This window comes from Panthera uncia (assembly GCF_023721935.1).
Source record: "Panthera uncia isolate 11264 chromosome D3 unlocalized genomic scaffold, Puncia_PCG_1.0 HiC_scaffold_8, whole genome shotgun sequence".
NCBI lineage: Eukaryota > Metazoa > Chordata > Mammalia > Carnivora > Felidae > Panthera > Panthera uncia.
The window spans coordinates 84,920,597-84,939,976 of record NW_026057586.1 but is presented as its reverse complement, the minus strand read 5'-3'; the positions used below and the strand labels follow the sequence as shown (position 1 = coordinate 84,939,976).

At 40.4% G+C, this 19,380-nt stretch overlaps 1 protein-coding gene across 10 annotated transcripts in view; it reads left to right on the top strand.

Annotated features, from left to right (window-relative positions):
• MPHOSPH9 (M-phase phosphoprotein 9) overlaps positions 1-18,473 on the top strand; it is a 55,309-nt gene extending 36,836 nt beyond the window's left edge. For 6 of the 10 annotated variants that reach the window (XM_049619475.1, XM_049619471.1, XM_049619473.1 and 3 more), the window contains 11 exons: positions 181-228; positions 1,173-1,237; positions 2,682-2,783; positions 9,928-10,062; positions 10,939-11,114; positions 11,858-12,004; positions 12,783-12,903; positions 13,670-13,773; positions 14,514-14,761; positions 15,077-15,145; positions 18,343-18,473. In XM_049619475.1, coding sequence (XP_049475432.1) covers positions 181-228; positions 1,173-1,237; positions 2,682-2,783; positions 9,928-10,062; positions 10,939-11,114; positions 11,858-12,004; positions 12,783-12,903; positions 13,670-13,773; positions 14,514-14,761; positions 15,077-15,145; positions 18,343-18,444 — 1,317 coding nt within the window. In that variant the 3' untranslated portion in view covers positions 18,445-18,473. Of the gene's footprint in view, positions 1-180; positions 229-1,172; positions 1,238-2,681; positions 2,784-9,927; positions 10,063-10,938; positions 11,115-11,857; positions 12,005-12,782; positions 12,904-13,669; positions 13,774-14,513; positions 14,762-15,076; positions 15,146-18,342 lie in introns of those variants that run through there. The other 4 variants (XM_049619477.1, XM_049619476.1, XM_049619474.1 and 1 more) reach the window with 4 other exon arrangements.
• Positions 18,474-19,380: the final 907 nt, after the last annotated feature.

The window sequence follows — 19,380 nt, the reverse complement described above, 5'->3', positions numbered from 1 at the left end:
ATGCCTTACATTCACTTCTGTTATCTCTTTAGTCGCCTTCAATCTGGAACACAGTGTTAACCATTCTGTTTCATGACATTTGCATTTTTGCAGAGTAAGGGCAGCTATTTTATAGACCATCTCTGAGTTGCTATTCTAATGTTTAACTTTGTGGTACAATTTTTTTGTTTTTCCTTATAGCTCTTAGGAGAGTATGAGTCCCTTGGAAAAGAACACGAAAGAGTAAAGGTAATGGTTGATGATTCATGTTCTGAACATCATGTAGGGGCAGAAACACTGGGTTGGAAATGAAGAAGGGTGACCCTTTCTTCTCCCTTTCTCTCCCTCTTCTACCTCCATCTAGCCGCCTTAGTTAGACTGTCTCTCCATCACCTCATCTTTGTCAGCATCCTTATTTGCAAATATTTGCCCGCTTACGTCGCAGATTTGTTGGATTTCTTTGAAATCTTCAGAAATGTTGAATGGCTGTTGTATTTGAGATGAGTTGAGATGAAATTTTTAGAAGAATATAAGAACCATACAGATGAAAATAATTATTTAATAATATTTAAATACAAAGTTTTGTTTTTTAAAGCAGTAGCTTTTTGTGGGATTGAGTTTATTGATAATGCTTGAATTCTTAATGAAAGCTCTCTTTGGGAACTATATGTTTGAATTCCGCAAAACCCCACAATAATGCTGTAAGTGGGGTCCAAAGTACTTGTGTTGCATAAAATACAGGGTTGTGATCATTCAAGGTTGGTGAAAAGGCCTGCACAGCTAGGCAGGAGGGAATTCTGGGGGGTCAGGAGCCAGTCATCACGTGAAATCTTACTAAGTGGCAAAACAAATACCTGTGTGTTTACTACTGAGGTTTTAGGCAAGCTGTAGTTAGAATATGTCCATTTTGACACTGGATTGTGCAGAATTAAGGAAAGCATCATAGGCTATAGCTATTACACAGGTCATGTACATACAGCTGCTTGTATCAACCAGCATTTTGCTGTCTCATTTTTTCCCTTGAATTGTGCATATTGGCTCTGTGGTCAATGCTGTATTTGCTGAGTATCTGCATAATTTTCTTTGTAGCTCTCTGGTGTGACCTTAGATTTGTTTTATATTATGTATTTTAAAATAAAAGGAGTATAAACCTGAATATTCCAGTTATCTGAATTTTTCCTTTATTTTCATAGGATACATTAAATACAACCGAGAACAAATTGCTTGATGCACATACTCAGATTTCTGATTTGAAAAGGTAAAATGTGTTATCTTTCTAATAAGATAATTATGCCTCTATTCTTTTAGCATATAAATATGTGTCTGTACCGAAAGCGATGAAAAGGAAGTTTTTCTTGAGGATTTTTAGGCACTTTGAGGTCAGGTTTTATCCTGATCTTCCCCTGACCTGGAAATACATTTGATTTTAGCCAAAGATTTTTAAATGATTAGAGTAGATTGGTAGTTGTGCTTGAGAAGTGTGCACTCCTGAAACATTTATTTGGTCAGGGAAGCAAAATCTAAATGGTACTAAACCTTTGAAAGGAAATTTAATCTATCCTTAAAAAAGAAGAAGAGAATTTTAAGAGGCAGTCTAGTTCACCAAATGATATTTGTGCTCCCAAAAGAAAACAGCATTCACACCAACTTTATGACCATCTACTTTCTTAAAAACCTGGTTTGGGGACTACATTTGTGATCTCATTTGCTTAATTAGATAGAAACAGAGGCATAAATGGTCTCTATGGCAAATGATTAATTATTTCTAATTGGCTTTGGAGGGTGCTTTTGTGTTTGTATTTGGAGATACGTCCCTTCTTTGGAGATTTTACTGCGCTCCTAAGGACTTCAGGTTGGAGAGAACGCGAATGCTGCCTGGCCTGCGCATTTGCTTAGGTCTTTGCTGGGATGCATTCAGTTCTGCCAATAGCTTCCTTGTCAAATTGGCACGAGGTGTCAGCCCTGCTAGAGCTGTTCTTCCTCAAACCCTCCTCGCAGCAGGGCAGACAAGAATTTGAGGTTAGAAGGAGATGAACACATATGCAGAGTTTAAGAGAACAGAAGGAATGCCAAGGTAGCTTCAAAACAGAAGTACCAGAGTACTTACCCCTGTTGGTGAATTTGAAAATAGGCTTTTATTCTGAACATGGCACAAATGAGGTGAGTTGCCTGTAGGTAGAGAGTTGTTCAGGATAGTTTAGCCTTTGTGTCTTTTAAAAATTAGGAAGTTCTTATTAGCTCTTTTATTGGATGTTATATTAAAATATTAAAAGCCTCCTCTTTTGTGAAAGCATTACCTATCTAGATTTCATATGCATGAATATATACGTTCAGAATGAAACATAACTAGAACTGCATTTTATTTGAGTACTTGGTTTTATTTTATTTTTAAAATTTATACCATGTGTTTTGATCTGTAGTCAAATTTATAATTTTTCTTTTTTTCCTTGGCTATATAAAAGCCATTTGTTGTCTTTTCGTTCAGTTGTAGTATGTGAAATGCTTCTTTGTAGAGTTTAATGTATTTGTCTTTCAGTTTAGTTTCCAATTTTGTTCAGCTTTTTTAAGCTTACTGGTGGCATTTTACTGTGAAAACAGGTGTATGGACCAGCAGTTTCTAGAAGGGTCTGTTAAATAATTTGTAGTTGAGCTATATTTAAAATCTATCGTATACTTAATTTATCTTATTGCTTTTGAATTAGAACAATTTCAAAACTTGAAGCTCAGGTCAAGCAAGTAGAGCATGAAAATATGTTAAGTCTTCGTCATAATTCTAGAACTCCTGTGAGACCCTCACGTGCCAAGTAAGTGATTTTCTTTAATCTCAGTAAAGCTAGAAATAGGTGCACCCTTTTAGTGAACTGAGAAACTCATCTGTCTAAATCATGAGAAAGTCAGGGTTAAGTGTCATTATAGAACTTAGATGTGTAAAAACATCTAATTATGGGGCGCCTGGCTGGCTCAGTCATGAGTTAGAGCCCTATGTTGGGTGTAGAGCTTACTTAAAAAACAAAAACAAAACCATCTAATTATTAGATATTATAAAAGGTCTTATGCAGAGGCGTTTGCCAAAAGGAGGGAATAGAATCTGATGGGGTGTAAAGAGACCTAGAATGTTTTTTATTCATTGATTTTTGCCCAGCTGTGTGACCTTAGGCAAATCACTTAATTTGAGGTTTTTTTGGAGCTCAATTTTATTATCTGTAAAAACCAGGACATTGGGCTAGATCACCTCAAAAGGTCTTTTAGCCCTAAAATTCCAGAAATTGTATCCCTATGTTAATGGACATATCTACAAAGATAGTGGATTTTATTAGGTTATAAGGATTTTTCTTTTTAGTTTTTTTAGTTATTCAGAATTAGCTTTGTTGTAATCTCAGAGCATTATCTTGATGCTACTTTTATAGAGCTATTTTTTTCTTTTTTCTTTTTATTTTTTTTTAATATTTATTTTTGAGAGAGAGAGAGAAGGCGAGCGAGCGGGGGAGGGGCAGAGACATAGAGGGAGACACAGAACTCGAAGCAGGCTCCAAGCTCTGAGCTGTCAGCACAGAGCCTGACACGGGGCTCGAACTCACAAACTGCAAGATCTTGACCTGAGCCAAAGTCAGACACTTAACCGATTGAGCCACACAGGTGCCCCTAGAGCTGTTTTTTTCGTATTAGAATTGGTTTTTATTATGATTTTATAAAGAATATTAAATGAGTAGTTCATAAGGTCATAAATTGATGTGTATTGGAAAGATTGTTAAATTGTAAACTTTAACCTAGGTTGTAATTGTCAAATGAGAAACTTTCTTTAGATCTTTTTATTTATTATTAAAAAAATTTTTTTTTAATGTTTATTTATTTTTGAGAGAGACAGAGCCTGGGGGGGGGGAGGGGAAGGGGCAGAGAGAAAGGGAGACACAGAATCTGAAGTAGGCCCCAGGCTCTGAGGGGTCAGCACAGAGCCCGACGTGGGGCTCAAGCCCACAAACCATGAGATCATGTCCTAAGCCGAGGTCGGATGCTTAACTGACTGAGCCGCCCAGGTGCCCCTAGATCTTTTTTTTTTAATGTTTATTATTTTTGAGACAAAGAGAGACAGAGAGCAAGCGGGGGAGGGGCAGAGAGAGAGAGAGGGAGACACAGAATCTGAAGCAGGCTCTAGGCTCTGAGCTGTCAGCACAGAGCTTGACCCGGGGCTCAAACTCACAAACTGCGAGATCATGACCTGAGCCGAAGTTGGACGCTCAACCAACTGAGCCACCACGCACCCCTCTAGATCTTTGTTAATTAATCTTAAGTTAGAACACAGTGAATTATTTAAAGAAAAAAAATTGTAAGTAACTGAAATTGAACGTTTGTGGGAGAACAAGAGTGGGGTGGGATTGGGGTCAGGAAAGGCCTTTCTGTGGAGGTGACTTGTAAGCAGGGAGGTGTAAGCCCTGTGCTGAGTGTTTGGGGTGTGGATGTGAGGGCGGGGGATGTTCCAGGCAGAGAAATTAGCCTCACTATGTTCTGAGGTAGGAAAGAGCTTACATGTCTAAAGAACCTGGAGGAAGCCTCTGTGGCCCGAATATTGCCAGCAAGAGGTCAAGTAGGTCCAGATGAAATTGTAGACTATCATCCATCGCCTTCTAAGCCATACATGGTCGAGAGTTTGGATTTTACTCTTAAGTCTGTTGGGAAGCCTCTGAAAGGTTGTATATGGTAAAATTAGGTCATCTGATTTCTATTTTTTTTTTTTAACGTTTATTTATTTTTGAGACAGAGAGAGACAGAGCATGAACAGGGGAGGGGCAGAGAGAGAGGGAGACACAGAATCCAAAACAGGCTCCAGGCTCTGAGCTGTCAGCACAGAGCCTGACGCGGGGCTCGAACTCACGGACCGTGAGATCATGCCCTGAGCCGAAGTCAGACGCTTAACCGACCGAGCCACCCAGGCACCCCTGATTTCTATTTTTTTAATGCACCTGCCTTGAGGAGAAGACGGAGAGGAAAAGAGTAGAAACAGACACACTAATTAGGCTATCGTAGTGCTGGGAGAGGTGGTGTTCGCTGGGTGATGTCCGTAGAAATGGACAGAAGAGAAAGGTGGGAGGGTTCTGGAGGTGGAATCCACAAAACATAGCTAAGAATGAGATAACAAGATAAGAAAGGGAAGTGTCCAATAATGTCTTGGTTTCTGGCTGGAGCTACTCAGGGTTCCGTATATTGAACTAGGGAAGGAATGGGAAGAGCAGGCCATGGGGTAAGGATCAGAATTTCTTTATTTTTTATTTTTTATTTTTTAACGTTTATTTATTTTTGAGACAGAGAGAGGCAGAGCATGAACGGGGGAGGGTCAGGGAAAGAGGGACACACAGAATCGGAAACAGGCTCCAGGCTCTGAGCGGTCAGCACAGAGCCCGACGCGGGGCTCAAACTCACGGACCGCGAGATCGTGACCTGAGCTGAAGTCGGACGCTTAGCTGACTGAGCCATTCAGGCGCCCCAAGGATCAGAATTTCTATTCCAAATATTTTAGTTTGAGATTCCTACAGATTCCAAATGGGAATCCAGCAGGTGATTATACATTTGCATTTGGAGCTCAGAAATAAAGTCTCAGGCTGGAGTTACAAATTGTAGAATTATCATTCTGTAGTGCTTGACCACGGGATAGGTGGTGTAGGACGCAGCTCTGAAGAGCCCTGAGGTCCCGATGTTGGGGTGGGGGTTGGCACAGGAAGCTGAGAAAGAGCTGCCAGCACGCTGGGAGGAACCCCCAAGTGGCCAGTGTTGTGGCCGCAGCTGAGAGAGCGAGTGAGGGGGACTGGGGATCCCTGGGTGCACCAGCCAGGGGTTGGTGGCCTGGAGAGCAGTTTGCACAGAGGGACAGATGTGAATGTTGGTTGAGAATGTTGTGTAGAATAAGTGAAGGCGACCTGTGTGTCTGACAACTGGAACATTAATATATTGTGATATATGTGTGCATGGTGCTGTCTGTGTGAGAGCGCACTTGCTAGATCAGGAATTGGCAAGCACAGCCCCCAGCCCCAATCCAGCCTGCTGCCCGTTGTTGGAAGGCCCATGAGCAAAGAAAGGTTTTTTGTTTTTAAATGGGAGAAAAAACATAATATTTCATACGTGTAAAAATTACATGAAATTGAAATTTCAGTGTCCATAAGTAACATTTATTCATTTACCTATTGTCTTTGGCTGCTTTGCGTTACAATGGCTAAGTTGAGTAGTTGCAACAGAAACCTCTCCCATCTGGCCCATAAAACCTATTTATTAAAACAAAATAGGGGTGCCTGGGCGGCTCAGTCAGTTAGGTGTCCGACTTCTGCTCAGGTCGTGATCTCGTGGTTCGTAGGTTCGAGCCCCGTGTAGGGCGCTGTGCTGACAGCTCAGAGCCTAGAGCCTGCTTCTAATTCTGTGTATCCTTCTGTCTCTGCCCCTCCCCAGCTCACACTTTGTCTCTTTCTCTCAAAATTAAACATTAAAAAAAAATAATAAAAAAAAAATAACACAAAAAACTTATTTATTATTTGACTACAGGAAAAATTTGCCAACCACTGAAGTTGATCATTAACATGATTTAATCTTAGGAACATAATTTGGAACAACGAAAAACCAGTTGCAGAAGAAGTAGGATACTATTCATATTGACTTCAGCATGTAGAACAGTTGTACATATTCTTACAGGTTCATACAGAGGTGGTTAAAAGTATAATGTATGTACACATTACAAATTTAGTGTAAGTGGTTGCTTTGGGGAGGAATGATATTGGAGAGGTACACAGGGGACTTGAGTTGTATCTGTGGTATTTCCCTGTGTAAATTTTTTTTAAATGTTTATTTATTTTTGAGAGCGTGCACACGAGCAGGCGAGGGGCAGAGAGAGGGAGACACAGAATGTGAAGCAGGCTCCAGGCTCTGAGCTGTCAGCCCAAAGCCCGACGCGGGGCTCGAACCCACAAACTGTGAGATCATGACCTGAGATGAAGTCGGACGCTCAACCAACTGAGCCACCCGGGCGCCCCTGTGGTGTTTCCCTGTTTAAAAATCTAACAGAAATATTGCAAATAATCAAGATTTATAAGCAGACGGTTGGTGCATGAGTATGATCTGTGTGTCTATGCATGCTGAAGTGAACATGAACCAATAAAGGATTCATATCCACAATATAAAGAACTAGGAAAGAAAAAGTCTCCTCAATAGAAAAATGATAAAAGAACATGAACAAACGATTCGTAGAAAAAGACATATAAATGGCTGATAAAATGAAAAGATGTTCATTTTACTGGTAATCAAAAAATGTAAATTAAAACAAGCATGGGATACCACTCACACCGTCAGACAGGCCACACTTTAATCAGTGTAAAGTTTGGCAAAGATGTGAAGAAAGAGGTACTCTCAAAGTAATGGTTGGACTGAAAATCAGTAAGCTTGACTGGAGCGTGATTTGGCAATATCCACTAAGACTGAAAATATGTGCACCCCAAATCGCACACTTCTGGTTTTAGATATTTACCTTAGAGGAACTCCTACATGTGTTAATCGTAGCACTGTTGAAAGGTGATGTGTTGGGGGGCGCCTGGGTGGCTCAGTCGGTTAAGCATCCGACTTCGCTCAGGTCATGATCTCGCGGTTCGTGAGTTCAAGCCCCGCGTCAGGCTCTGTGCTGATGGCTCAGAGCCTGGAGCCTGTTTCGGATTCTGTGTCTCCCTCTCTCTCTGACTCTCCCCCCGTTCGTGCTCTGTCTCTCTCTGTCTCAAAAATAAATAACGTTAAAAAAAAAAAAATTAAAAAAAAAGAAAGGTGATGTGTTGGAAACTAAACATCCACAACAGGACGAAGAATCAATAATGGGCAGTATAGTCATTCTGTAGGCAAATGATTAAAGTGACACACCTGTGTGTGTTAACATGGGGATATCTGAAACATGTTGAGTAGAAGCAGCAGCATTAGAAGGATGTGTACATTAGGTGGACATTATTAAAAAAAATACAAACAACCACATATATAGAGTTTTGTCTTTCCATTGAAAACACGTATGGTAAGATGTTAACATTTGTTAAAACCAAGTACAGGTGCTCATAGTGGTCTTTGTCTTTTTTTTTTTTAATAAAAAATTTTTTTTAATGTTTATTTTTGAGAGAGACGGAGCAGGAGTGGGGGAAGGGCAGAGAGCGAGGGGGACACAGAATCTGAAGCAGACTCCAGGCTCTGAGCTGTCTGCACAGAGCCTGACGCTGGGCTCAAACTCACAGACTGTGAGATCATGACCTGAGCCGAAGTTGGATGCTTAACCAACTGAGCCACCCAAGTGCCCCATGTAATTTTCTAAAAATGTTTGGAATGTTTCTTAATTTAAAAATTGAGGACCAAAGCAAGGGAGTGACTGGGAGTTGAAATGAAAATAGAGGCAAGTCGTAAGAAATTTGACTGTGAAAGGGAGCAGAGAGAGGAAGACGGCTCTCTCCTCTAGGTTTCTCTTCTTCGCCAAAGTGTGATTCGAGGTTATCACCTGACCATCAGGGTTGGGTAAGAGGTTTGAGGAGAGTGGCGAAGCTGAAAGGTAGTCCTGTTGGAGAATTGGAGCTCGTTGATTACAGAAAGGTATGTTGCCAGCCGGTGTCGGGTGTCTGTTGAGATGGTGAGAGTGATTCTGTAATGATAGCCCAGTCTGCACGGATGGGTGGCTTTTTTCCAGCAAAGCCCAAGTGTAGGACTGCAGACGCTCAGAAGTGAGGCCCCTGTGGTCCTCCAGGGTTAGGTCTCTGCTGCCAGTTGGGTGTGATGGGAGGTGAGCGGGGAAGGGGGCAAGGCAGTGAGTAACTATTATCGGGGGTGTGCGTCCCAGAGTAGGTAGAGAGGAACTGGAGGGGTGATACATAGAAATTGGTGAAGCCAAGGATCACAGGCCTTGGGGACACAGTGCCTTGGTGATACTTGAGTGTGTGAGCCAGAAGAATCTTTGAGTTGCGATTTCTTAAGTGGGGGGTGTTCGCTGTCGATGACAGAGTCCATTGAGTGTGTGCTGAGGGGGGTGAGTGAGCAGGAGTGGAGTCCAGTCACTAGGAGAGGTCGTGGACCGCTCCTCTGCATGGACCCTGACGTTGCCCAGAGCGGGGTCAGAAGCAGGTGTGGAGAAGACGAGACCGGTTCTGGAGTCTAGCGAAGGGCCAGGTAATGCATGATGTGTGAGCCTCAGCTGGGCAGGGTTTTCATAAGATGGGGCAGGTACTAGCCTAGAACTGTACCACTCAGTACATTAGTGCCAGTCCCCACGTGTGGCCATGAAATTTAAATTAATTAAAATTACCTCACAGTTCGTGAGTTCGAGCCCCGCGTCGGGCTCTCTGCTCTTAGCTCGGAGCCCGGAGCCTGCTTCGGATTCTGTGTCTCCCCCTCTCTCTGCCCCTCCCCTGCTTGTACTCTGTCTCTCTCAAAAATAAATGTTAAAAAAAGTTTTAAAATTCATTAAAATTAAGTAGCATTTAAAAATTGGTTCTTCACCTCACTAGCCACAATTCAAGTGTTCGATAGCAGTATGTGACTAGTGGCTACTGCATTGGACTGTGAGATGGAGGATGTTTCTGTGCCGGTCTGGCAGGAACAAGAAGGGTAGTCTGGCTGGCGTGGCCGTGGCCTGAGCTACGGGGTGTGTACGAAGCATAGGAAGTGTGGTGGGAGGTCGGTTGGGGGTGTTCAGAGCTGCGTAGAGAGGGGAGTACCTGAATCTTGACCGAAATGCAGAAATACTCCAGAGTAACAGAAAACCTAAAATAACAGTTCAGTTGGATCTGAAAACGATGAAACAGAGTTCACGTATCTAACGTAAGGTCGCTTTATGCAGTCTTTAAATTCCTGTACAAATGCGTAGATGACGTTTCAAAGCAGGTCGTTTTCTGTACGTGTTCAGTCTGAACTGAAGCACGAGCCTGTAACGCCTCAGATCATTTCTCGTTGTCCTAGCACGCTGGCCACCTCCGACGTCAGCAGACGCAAGTGGCTGATACCAGGCGCGGAGTATTCCATCTTTACTGGCCAGCCTTTGGACACCCAGGATAATAGAGGGAATAACCAGCTGGTGGAAACCTGTGTTCCCGGGTAAGGTAGCTTTCTCAAGGGTCATATTTAGGAACTGTTACGGTTTCATAGAGATTTTAATTGCTTTTAAATGTTCAGGAAGATATAAAGAGCCTTCTCTTTGTGGCTTCAGTGCCTTAATTTTGAGGACGTGATTTTTAGTTTACTTTGAAAAACGAATGCTTTTAGGATTCTTGACCATCAAAGGCTGTGCAGAACGTCCCCCACTCTGTGCTCCCGACACAGTGGTGCGCTGCGCATGGGCTCTCGGTTTGGGTAAGGTGTCGATCCTCTCAGGCTCTGGATAGCTCGAACAACCGTATTACTCCAGAGCACCATATAAATACGATATTCCTGCCTGTGCGAGGCTGGGAAAATGATTGGGAAGCACTGCACTGTTACGTGCAGGTTCGATCGTAATGTATTTATATTGTAAAGCATACATTTTCATTGTGGAGCGTAATTGTCAGCTCTCGTGTTACTCCCCTGACAACGCCACGAGCTCTGTCTTAGCTCAGGCTGCTGTATCCAATCACCGCAGACTCGGCAGCTTAAAACAAGAAACACTTACTCTTGCGGTTCTGGAAGCTGAGAGTTCGACGTTGGGGTGCTGCCAGCGTAGTTGGGTTCTTGGTGAGGCTCCTCTTCCTAGTTATATGGTCTTTCTTTGGTGACTGTGTCCAGACAGAGAGATGTTGTATCGCTTTTTTTTATAAGGGCACGAATTCCATCAGGGGGGTCCCACTCTCATGATTTCATCTAAAGCTGATCACCTCCCCAAGGCCTCACCTCCTCCCACCATCCACTGAGGATTGGGGCTTCAGCATACGAATTTTAGGGGGAGGGGACACAAATATTCAGTCCATAGCATTGCATGTCTTGTAATTATTATTTAAGGTACCGTTCTCCTCCGGAAAAGGATTCTTCATTTGGAAGTTCACCAAGAAGCGTATTGATAAAGAAACAGAGAGAGATTTCAGATACACCAATCATGAAAGCTTTAAAAGAACTTGATGAAGGAAAAATATTGAAAAGTTGGGGCACACAGACAGAGAAAGAGGACACCTCAAATAGTAAGCATTTTTTCCTTGTTTGATATAGATAGGTAATAGATTATAGATACCTTCCCCTTCGCCCCCCAGTTACATCACCTTCTTTAAATCCCCTGGTTCGTAACTTATCACAATCATGGCATAATAGGCACCTTTTATACAAAGCAGACTACGTGTTACGTTCTGATTAGTAAAGATTTATGCGGCATTCTTAAAGGTATTTGAGAAATTTCTACATCGGTTTGTCTCACGTCAGAACGTTAAGACAGACCGTTGGTATTCATAAAGTGAGCTGTAACGGTTTCTTCTCTCCCTTTTTTTGGTTAATGAGCATCTCTCAGCAGGACGAGAAGTCTGGGAGGCCTGTTTTTCTCACAAGTGCAGCTCAACGGTACTTGCGTCTCCTCCTACTTACTCCAGTGCTCACTTGGTCGGGCCTGCTGATCACACGGTTAACATCTTCAGCATTGCATCTCCAAAGCACTATCTCCTAGTAAATAAATTAGTGACCTGGTTTCTAAAAATAATCTCTCTTGAAAAATCACCTTGAATGGCACTTGTAAACGGAGCCAGAATGAATTCGTTATAAACTCCCACATTTTTCTTCATCCAGCATTTTTTTTATCCTTATAATGTGCATTTGCAAATAATCATTCTAACCTAAATGATGACAGTTGCTTGCCTGGTGTAATCATCTGTTAAAGGGAGGTAACTGAAGCTAGGTTTGTTTTGTTTGTTTATTTTTTGACCTTTGTCTGTTACAGAATTAGTGAATCCTCGGCAAACCGAAACGTCTGTCAGTGCAAGTCGGTCCCCAGAGAAATGTGCCCAACAAAGACAGAAGAGGTTTAACTCTGCTTCACAGAGATCCTCGTCTTTACCACCTTCGACTCGTAAATCAAGTACTCCCAGTAAGAATTAGATGTATATATCTCCTGGACTCAAGAGTGGCATCCAAGCCGTGCACACATGCCTGATGTTTTCTGTTTGCCTTCTGCTCTCTCCCTGGCACCTAGTAGAGTACTTTGAACGCAGGATCCCAAAATAGAATCTTGTTCAATAACAACATTGCCTGATTGCACAGATACTACAACTAGAGCTGAAGAAATCACAGTGTATTAAAATATTTTGTGTGTCCAGCAAATTTTTTTTGCAACTAATACCACTTCACAGTTTTTCAGATCGTTGACAGTTGTCTAATGAAACATTAGTTCAAACAAATTAAGCTAGCTTAAAAAAGATGCTTCTTTGCATATACTTGCCTCAGGTTTCTTTAGCCAGTTATGGATGTGGTTTTAAAGGTTAACATTGGATTTCTGTTTTCTCAATTTTCCATTTTGAGAACAGCTGAAGATATCTGTATATAACTGTGTTATAGGAATGTTCACTGGTGTACTGGTGTTTCCATCTTATTTCCAGTCGACTTCTAAAATCCTGAAAAACCAGTTTTGAGTCAGGGTGCTGAAACTACAGTCTGATGTACTAAAGTGTTGGCAGTGGTTCCCTCTAGATGATATAGGATTGTGAGTTATTTTTATTGTGTGTGCTTTTATTTATCTTTTGGAAGGTTTTACAATGAAATTGCATTCCATTTAAAGTTAGAAAACGTCCTGAAAAAGAAAGCTTGTTTTGCCGATATATGTATTATATAGAAGAAAAAGAATATTTCCTCTTCATTTTCTTCTGCAGCAAAAAGAGAGATTATGTTAACACCAGTGACTGTGGCTTATAGTCCAAAGCGATCCCCTAAAGAAAATTTGTCCCCGGGATTCAGTCATCTACTTAGCAAAAATGAAAGCAGTCCAGCTCGGTAAGTTCTCTAAAATAGTAGATTAAAATATATATTTTCTCGATTTTTTTTTTTTTTTTTTTTACAAGTGTCAGCTTATGCCTATAGCTGTCACTCATTTTTCATTCATCAGTGGGAACTCTGTGGTTTTAAATCACTTAAATGAATGTCATACTAAAAAAAGTACTATAAAACATGAAAACAGTTTTTAACCATATAAACTAGCTACTAGTAAATTTAAATACCGCCTCAGAATCCCTTCCAGCTTTTGGATATAGAATGATAATTCTTTGTTTTCCTGAAAAGGTTTATGATAGAGGGAAATTTTTGAGCCATTTGTACAAGAAGGTGGGCTGTCCTGGTAAGTTTCCCTGGGCGCCTGAAAAATTGTCCTCTGAAGTGGACTCAGCAGTGTGTGCGGCCGGGGGAAGCCTGACTCCTCAGATGTAAGAGCTGGTGACCTAGCTCTCTATCAGGCTCTTGGAGAAATTACTTAAGCACATTGAACCGCAGTTTCCTTTTCTGTAAAACGAGGATAATAATACCTGCTCTGTTTATTTTATAAGGTTGTTATAAACATCAAAGGAGACAACATATGGATAAATGCCTTACGTGTCTAATACAGAATTTTGTGTTAGAAATACAAGTTTCAGTTTTAGAAAGTCGTATGACCAGCTTTCTTTTTAAAAAATATGTGAGCTAACTGGATGCCAGTTCGTCTTTCTAGTGGAGATAGGGAAAATCAGTTAACATTTTCTTCTCACAAGTAACTTGCTTCATTCAATAGATTTGATATACTTTTGGATGATTTAGATACTGTTCCTGTGTCTGCGTTACAACGTACCAATCCAAGAAAACAACTCCAGTTTCTTCCTCTAGATGACTCGGAAGGTATCTTTTCCTAAAAAATTATTAGTTATGGTTTTAGTCCTTCATTTTGTGAATTTCTGGTATCTTTTCAAGGTTCTAAATGTTCTAATGTCCTGCACTTAAATAATTTTTCCGCGCAAGGGCCTTTAAAAATAAGCATGCGTGATGTTCATATTGTGTGTCAATGTTGTGATCCTCATTTAAAAGTTGGGAAACCGAGGTACAGGGATTGTTAATGCTTCCTTACCAGGGCCATACTGTTCAGTTTTTCTGAATATTTATATTCTGTAACTTCTATGCAGCTTAGGTATTCGGTGATTTTTTTTTCCTTTTTTCTCGTTTATCTTCTAAGTTTGGAATAAAGTTCTAAGATAATGCATGTGGATCACTGGGGCAGGCCCATAAGACTCTCGCTCTTTACCGTTGGTGTGGCTGTGTATCCACTAAATGTGTAGTTAGTATTTAACTTTTTTTTTGTTTTGTTTTTTGTTTTGGCTTTAAGTTTAAAGTTCATTTAACTTTACAGAAAGTTTACCTACCTTGACTTAGGGAAGTTGTGCAGGGTGTCAAATCGAGGGTAAGACTTTTAGAATTCTTTGGAGAAAAAGCACTGAGTAAATATGATTGATTATTGTGTCTCTTTTCATGTTTTTTGGTTTGTGGCAGCCCTTTTCAGAAAGTGAAGTTGGATGACATATATAGTTATGTAAAGGATCTATCAAGAAAATTGATAAGAAATAAATTTCTTTTCTCTCTGACAGAAAAAAAATATTCAGAAACAGCCACCGACATCCATGTTAATCATAGCTCTTCTCCTGAACTGTTGCCAAACGGAGTGAAGAAAGTGTCTGTGAGATCAGCCTGGGAGAAGAATAAATCAGTTAGCTATGAACAGTGTAAGCCCACGTCAGTAGCACCACATGGTAATGATTTTGAGTATACAGCAAAAATTAGGACCCTAGCTGAAACGGAACGGTTTTTTGATGAACTTACAAAAGAAAAAGACCAGGTAAAAACAAACAAAACTTAAAAAAAAAATCTTTCTCTGAACTCAAATGCTTATGTCTGAGGGATGGTCAGAAGGGAGTTACTTGAGTCAGACCATCCCAGGAAGTTACTGTGGATGCACACCAGCGCTGTGCTAGGAGTGCATTGGAGCTAAGCTGTCCTTGCGGATTAGGGCGGAGGGACTTACGTGAAGGCGAGACGGACAAGAAAATACTAGGCTGAAGTCTGTCTTGTCCATTCTGTTATAAACTCCCCGGCCATGAATTAGATAGAATTCTTCTGTTTTTACTTAATTTGTTTTTGTGTGTGTTAACAGATCGAGGCAGCGCTAAGTCGAATGCCTTCTACTGGAGGACGAATCACTTTGCAGACAAGATTAAATCAGGTGAAATATCTTACTTACCTTGAATCTCCTTTAGAAGCGTGATGCCGGTTAGCGCTCCATTTATCCAGGATGATGTTTTAGGCATCCTGAAGCAACTGGGAGGAAAAACTTTTAGCCTTTTAGAAAAGTGGTGATTATAGTGCATTTTAGAACTGCAGGCTAGCTTTCGGGAATAAAAAGTGATTTTACCTTTGTACTTCATGAAAAAGATGTTCATGCCTTCATGCCACTCTGCAGTTTGTCTTTTAAAAGATGGTACATTAAGTTAATACTCTCACATTAAATGTCCCTTTTGGTGTTTGTTTCTTCCTCCCCAATCTAATTTATTTCTGAACCCCTTTCCATTTAGTAAACATGTAAAAAACAGTTGCACTTTGCAGCTGGATGAGCTGTAGAGGTTAAAGAGAGATGTGATTCCACCATCGGGCAGGAGGGTGCAGGCGAAGCGACTCGTGTGCGTTTCTTTTCATTGCTTTTCAGAGAGAATTAAAATGCACGGAACCATGGGACATTTAAAATCGGCTCTTTTTGTAATGTTTTAACCATAACGATAGGGATAGGTCTCTTACATAACTGCATGTTTTGGCTTTTCAGTGCTTTAACTTTAGGAGAAGTTCATTTTCAGGTTGATCTGTGATACCAGAAGGAACAAAACGCTAAGAAAACAACAGAGGTCTTTTTCTAGGACCTATTTCCCTAACTTCTCTTTAAGACTTTAAGTCTTTTTTATTGTTTTTGTTGTTCTGAAAGTCTTTACTCAATAATTGATAAGACTCAACACAGGAAACCCTTCCTCCTTTTTGGGAAGGAAGAAGGAAAACTTATAGATACTCCGATGCTAAATTTATCTGAAACATTCGTTTAACATATTTTTATGTAATGAATATAAGCTCTTAAAATAACTTAAAAGGCAGTAGTTTCTGTTCATACATGTCAAAGCTGTTTCTGTCCAGTAAGGAGACCAGTGACAGCAAAAAGGGGCTGAGCATGCTTATATAGGATTCATAAGTGGAAAAGGTAAAATTGGGCAGAAAAAAGATGAAAAATATTCAGCCTGACCAATGAGTAAAAAACAGTACACATTTGAACAAAAGCATTATTTTTAAAAAATGTTTTATTTACTTTTGAGAGAGATGGCGGGGGGTGGGGGGAAGGAGGGGCCGAAGGGGGTGGGACAGAGGATCTTACGTGGGCTCCGCACTGACATCAGCGAGCCTGAAGCAGCACTCAAACCCACAAACCATTAGATCATGACCTGAGCCGAAGTTGGACATTCAATCGACTGAGCCACCCAAGTGCCCCCAAAGCATTATTTTTTTAAAAAAACGATTACATTGACAGGTATTTAAAGAAAAATGGGGGGAAAAATAAAGCCCAGTACCCAGGATGGAGAAAATTATATTCTCATACACGGCAGGTGGAAGCAGAAATTATCACAAACTTTTCTGGAGTACAATTTTACCTAGGTCCAAAGCTTTAGAATTTTGGATTTCTTTGGACATAGCATTTTTATTTCTGGGAATGATTCCTAAGGCAATACTTCCAGGTGTTTGTAAAGAAATATTTTTTTAAGAGTATTTATTGCAGGAGCGCCTGGGTGGCTCAGTCGGTGAAGTGTCCGACTTTGGATCAGGTCATGATCTTGCAGTTTGTGAGTTCAACCCATGCTTTGGGCTGTCTCCTGTCAGTAACACAGAACCTGTTTCGGATCCTCTGACTCCTTCTCTCTCTCTCCCTCCCCCCCCCCCCCCCCCGCAAAAAAACCCTCCAAATATTTAAAAAAAAAGAATATTTATTGCAGCATTATTTATGATATCCAAAATTAGAAGCAACCTAAATTTCTACTAAAAGATTCTTGGTTAAATCTAATGGAATATTGCACATTGATTTAAAAGGATATCATAGAAAGATATTTCATAACAAGTTCAATTGAAAAATGCGGTTTTTTTTAAACTGAGTTGAATCCTCAGCAGCTTTTTTTTTTTTTTTTAAGTTTATTTATTTTTGAGACAGAGGCAGAGCATGAACGGGGGAGGGGCAGAGAGAGAAGGAGACACAGAATCGGAAGCAGGCTCCAGGCTCTGAGCCATCAGCCCAGGGCCCGACGTGGGGCTCAAACTCACGGACTGCAAGATCATGACCGGAGCTGAAGTCGGACGCTTAACCGACTGAGCCACCCAGGCGCCCCGAAAAATGTTTTTAAGTAGAGAATTTATTTTTATTTTTCTTCTTAAAAATGATGTGCATATCTGCAGGAAAAATAAAGGAAAGAGGAACAATGGTTATTTTTACTCATCTGTCTTCTAAATACTTTATCGTGAATGTGTGATCTTTTAATAATTAAAGTTGTTAAAGAGGAATTTTTAAGTTTTATTACAGATACCATTGGAGTTAATACTGAATAAAGTATCTAAAATGATAAATATATATTCCAGGCACTATTTACTTAACACTGGTACTGCTTATTTAAAAATAGCAGTTGTGAGGTACCTGGGTGGCTCAGTTGGTTGAGCGTCCAACTTTTGATTTTGGCTCAGGTCATGATTCCAGGGTTGTGGGATCGAGCCTCATGTCAGGCTCTGCGCTAGGCATGGAGCCTGTCTCTCTCCTTCTGCTCTTCTCCCCTGCTTGTGGTCATTCTCTCTCTCTCTCTCTCTCAAGAAAGAAAGAGAGAAAAGAAAGAAGTTGTTACATTGCTTCGTTGTGAGAGCTCTTGCTTCTTGGGAAGCAAACTCCTCCATCATTTTCCTTCCTTTTTAACTTAGAAATTCTTGTCAGAAAACAGTTGTTCGATATATGTATACGTGAGATAAGGCACCAGTTCAACGTGTCCATTTCTTCTGGTGAAATGTGTGAAGAACCTCCTCGGTTCCTCTTGTTCTGTTCGCAGTTCTGGAGTCAGGGAATTACCTCTTTCCAGTGAGCCGCACTGCCCTTGCTGGGGTTTCCACATACTCAAAGTGGCACATGTACTGAGGATATGTTAAGGTGCAGCAGTTGTTTTGAGTGGTTGAAACGTTGATTCATGTTGTTAGTTTAAAGAAATCAGATGATGTGCATAAAAAATATAATAATTCTGTAAGTTTAATGTTTATACTAGTTCTTTTGTTAAAAGAAAGGTCAATTTGGTGGTAATTATAGAACCAGTGAACTCGATGTAGAATTCTAATTAAACGTTTCCTGTTATTTTCCCTTAGGAAGCCTTGGAAGATCGTTTGGAAAGGATTAATCGAGAACTGGGTTCAGTTCGAATGACATTAAAGAAATTTCATGTTTTGCGCACCTCTGCAAATCTCTGAGATTTGTAGCCATTAAATTTTGAGACATTTTTGTTTGCACTAATGTATAATTATGCACTCAGAAAAGGCGAACTATTTTGTACTGTTTATAAGCCTTCAAATAGTAGTTTTACAATCATGCTATTCTTTACACTTGCTATTTTATACTTCAAATGGCCACATATTTTCAAGATATTTTTGTTATGCTCAGGAATCTCTTGTATATTTTACTATTTAAAAAGTCTTATTTTTAAATAGTATAAGTCTCCAGTTTATATCAATAGTAAGGAAATGTAAACAGTGGAGGCAGCTTGTTTCTAAACAAATAGTGTTATCCTTTTACAATGAACTTTGCACACTAATTTTATATACTTGTTCTACATTGTGAATATGATTCTTTTTTTTTTAATAAATGCTTAAGAACAGCTTCCATAATGATAGACATGCTGAATGCAAAAAGCAAAAGAAAAATGCAGCATTCCCTGGATTTTAGTTGTGTTGAGATTTAAAAAAAAAAAAAATTGCTAATGCAATTCCTGTTAGGAACATGTCTTAGAGTGAATGTTAGAATAGTAATAGTGGAAATACTGGAAATGATGGAATATTGGAAAGCTTTGAAAACTATGAACAACTCATTTTGTTTCCCTTGAACTTTATTATTTGTAAGGAAAGAAAAATGAGAGCTGTAATACTCTAATTCTTTAGTCATATATGTAGTGCTTTTCAGAAAACGTTAAACAATCGGAGCGCTGTAGCTTTCTGCCCATCATTCTGAATCCGTGACCCACTTGTGACAATAAATCGATGGATAAAACTTTGATGAAATACAGGCCGCCGCCCCACTGGATCGTCAGAGCGGCCGTGCTTCTCAGTGCACATGGCTTCGGTTGTCAGAGCCCTCACAAGGACAGTTTTAACCCGTCTCCCCCCCCCCCCCCCCCCCCCCCCCCCCCCCCC